The sequence below is a fragment of the Aplysia californica genome, unplaced genomic scaffold, assembly GCF_000002075.1.
Source record: "Aplysia californica isolate F4 #8 unplaced genomic scaffold, AplCal3.0 scaffold01214, whole genome shotgun sequence".
NCBI classification, from domain to species: domain Eukaryota; kingdom Metazoa; phylum Mollusca; class Gastropoda; order Aplysiida; family Aplysiidae; genus Aplysia; species Aplysia californica.
Genome location: NW_004798484.1, coordinates 87,004 through 90,580, shown reverse-complemented (window position 1 = coordinate 90,580; position 3,577 = coordinate 87,004). Strand labels below are relative to the sequence as shown.

Below are 3,577 nucleotides of genomic sequence, written 5' to 3'. Positions count from 1 at the left end.
GTGACCCGTCTGAAGTGAGTTAATGGTGATGACAAGAGCAAGAGCCAGTATGAATCATGCGAGAGACTTGAAAACCCACTTGTTCTCTAAGTAGGTGAGCAGCTTCAGCATGGTGGCAGCCTCGGAGTAGCAGAACTCCTCCCGGAACTCATACTTCTCCACGATGTCTCGGTACACCAGGTGGTGGATCGGGGCCAGGCCCTCCTGGAGAGAAATGTTTTAGTATGAGTTTTACGGCATTTGCAACACAATAAGGTCATATAAGTGCCGAAGATTAGAGGTGTTACAAGAGAATAACAAACACAAAAAAGAAGGTGGGGAGATAAGGACGAGAACAAACTTTGAAAAAGGGTGACTGACTAGGAAAAAAGAAAAAAACCCACAGTCAATAATATAGAAGTGAGATCCCCTGTTCATTTGGGTTCACGGATAGGAACAAACTTTGAAAAAGCGTGACTGATTGTAGTAAGCCACTCCAGGAAAAATCACATAAATTGGAAGGTAGAGACATTGCATGTGTGGCAGCGTGATGAAATCAGGAGCTTGTCAAAATAATGAACAGACATTTTGCTGTATATTATACATATATACATATCACAATTTGTTGTGGACCTTCAAGTTTCGTTACAGGAAGGCAGAGAAAGAGGCAGGAGAAGAAAAACATCCCAGAATGGATAGTAAAAACCAAAGCTGGACTGATTTGACTTGACTTGACACCCTGAGAGAGTCAGAAAGATAGACAAAACTGAGGGTCAAATCATCCCCCACCCTCCCAAATCCCTGAATGAGAACGAGAATGAAATTTAAAAAAAAGATTTTTAAGGAAAAACCTATACGTAGGCCTACGACTGGGGTCATTTTGTAACCCTCCCCCCCCCGGGTTGTATTCTTCACATTTTAGAATACACTTCTAGTGCGCAGATCTCTTTGAAACTTTCAGTATTTCTCAAAAAATTATCTTGACAGACTGCTATGCAAAGCGACTTGATCAAGTCAATTTCCTCTTTGGAAAGTGATGGCACAGACTTCCCCACATGATCGTATGGATACGATAGTAAAACACAACGTACAGATAGATATAGGGTTAATAATCCTCAGCAAGCAACTCACATTTGACAAGGCGTACTCCTCTGCAACATATTCTTTAGGCATCTCAAGACACGAGAGGATCATGGCTGAAACAATCCCAGTTCTATCCTTGCCGTGGGCACAGTTGATCAAGACTGGTAGATTGTTGGGGTCTGACACAAGCTTCAGGGCTGGGGAAAGTCAAATAGTCTGAATCTATACACTGGGATAAGGAGGAGGGGAGGGCTTTGATGCTAAGCCTTTTGTGTCACGACCTGGTGGAATCAGGTGCTCGTCAATTTTTGAGCGGAGTTACTGGTATTTAGTTTGTTTACTTGTCCTTCTATGGATGAATAAAATACCTATCCATCTTGAATAGAAGTCGAGATATTTGTCATGGAAGAAGGTGGGGGTAACCTGTTTTCTAGGGTAGAATTTGCGAGAAAATGGCCGCCAAAGTTGGGTTACTTCTAGTGCTTGAGAGTCCTTAAAAACTGAAAATTTACTTATTTTGCGCCATTAATCAATGTTTTTCAGTAAAATGCACAAGGAAATGTATTTTACGGTGAGCCAAAAAGACAAAAATTTGAAAAAAATTGCCAATCTCTAATTTTGATCATTTTGACAAGAACCCGATTTCACCACGAAGCCTCACATTAAAAAATTTTTTGCACCGGTCCATTTCATTTTCCCAATGACAGCACATAGTAGGAAAAATCTAATAACAGTGAATTACAGGGCACATCATGCAGACATTTAATCCTTTGGTAATTTGCACCATTGAGTATGATTGAATCGTCTTGACAGCAATTGGCCACTTATATGTTTATAAAGCATATATATATATATATATATATACATGGCCCAGAAGGATGACAAATTGAGATTATATATATATGAATATATGTGATTACCAATTTAATAAATCTACCTTGAAAAGGTTACTTCTTCGTTTTTCTATATCATGAAAAGATTTTTTAAAACTTACAGAGAGCTTAACATAACAAAAAAATTACCCACAGACAATTTTCCTAAATCACTGACTGAGGACAATAAAATTGCAACATGTATGAATGTATGGTGCAATTCTACACTTTAGAATTTATTTGTAGCCATCCAAACTATAGCAATATGAGTGATATCGATTGGTAAAGTAGGTTGTTAGCCAAACCTTTTTGCTTTTTCTAATAATGGGTTTTAGAGCTTCTTACTTTCTAATTTTTAAAAAATTAATTTATTTTAATTTAAAGGAAAATTTTCTGAGGCATTCGAAAGAGCGGTTATTCTCTCTCTGTCTTAGTGATTTCGGTGTGACCACAAGTAACAGTAAGTGCCACTGATGCATTAACAATGACACAAGCTCAAACTTGAAGATGTCCATGCCTTGGAGATGATGACTCTGAGAGTGAATTGGTTTCAACATTTTCAGATTCAGATGATAAAATATCACCCATGAGGAAACAGAGATCTTACAAGCACAAAACAGGATTGTTTTCCAGTCTCAAATCTGGGCTTCATTCTCATACACAAGCATTACTCGCAGAAGTACATAAAAATATAATAGTATTTCAGAGAGGAATTCCGTAATGAGCGACCACCCAAACAAACACTCAATAAAAAAGAGGCTTTTACCTAACCCTGACCCAACTGCCTCGCCCCTACCCCTATGCTACCCTAACCCTCTATTCTACTCAGTTTCATGATAGTGGTCGCTCATTACGGAATTCCTCAGTAGTCAATATAATATGTGAGGCATCGTGGTGAAATCAGGCGCTCGTCAAAATAATGAAATTGGAGAAAATGGCATTTTTCCAAGAGTTCGGCAATTTTTATCAAAATTTTGTTTTTCGGCTAAAACCTTTTATGTTGATACATTAAAACACATTTCCGAGTGAATTTTACTGAAAACCATTGTTTAAAGGCACAAAATATGTAATTTTCAGTTTTCAAGGACTCTTTTTATTTAAAAGCTATTGAAGTTGCCAAACTTTGGCGACCATTTTCTCATTAATTCAACCACTGAACCCAGGCTACCCCACCTTCTTCAATCGCAAATATCTCGACTTTTCTATTCAAGCTATTTCGATATTTTTTTCATTGATTGCAAGGCAATTGAATAAGCTTTCAGGCGATATAAAATCTATACAATAACTCCACATGCCCAAAAATTGACGAGTGTCTGATTCCACCACATCGTGCCACATATGATATATCCACCTCGATTTCCTTTCACGTCAAAAAGTGCCCATCTGCATAAATTTAGACCCCCCTCCCCTGTCTCTCTCTGTCCGTCTGTCTATTCTCCTTCTCTCTCTACTCTCTGTCTCTCTCATGGTGGACATAAAACAATTTATTTTATTTTTATTTGCTTGGTAAACTTAAACTATTTTTAAGCTTCTTTGCTGAATGATTGTTCCATAATATAATACATATGAGCCACTGCCAAAACGTGGGGAAAAACACACACATCTCACAATAGTGTGCATAAAATGTGATGCATTAGTATTAG

The 3,577-nt window shown here is 37.9% G+C and overlaps 1 protein-coding gene across 1 annotated transcript in view; it reads right to left on the bottom strand.

Moving 5' to 3' along the window:
* LOC101846784 overlaps window positions 1–3,577 on the bottom strand; it is a 12,722-nt gene that overhangs the window by 6,381 nt on the left and 2,764 nt on the right. Inside the window, exons 2-3 of the mRNA XM_035973421.1 lie at window positions 1,111–1,259; window positions 80–204 (exon numbers count right to left, since the gene is read on the bottom strand). Coding sequence (XP_035829314.1) covers window positions 80–204; window positions 1,111–1,259 — 274 coding nt within the window. The remainder of the gene's footprint in view (window positions 1–79; window positions 205–1,110; window positions 1,260–3,577) is intronic.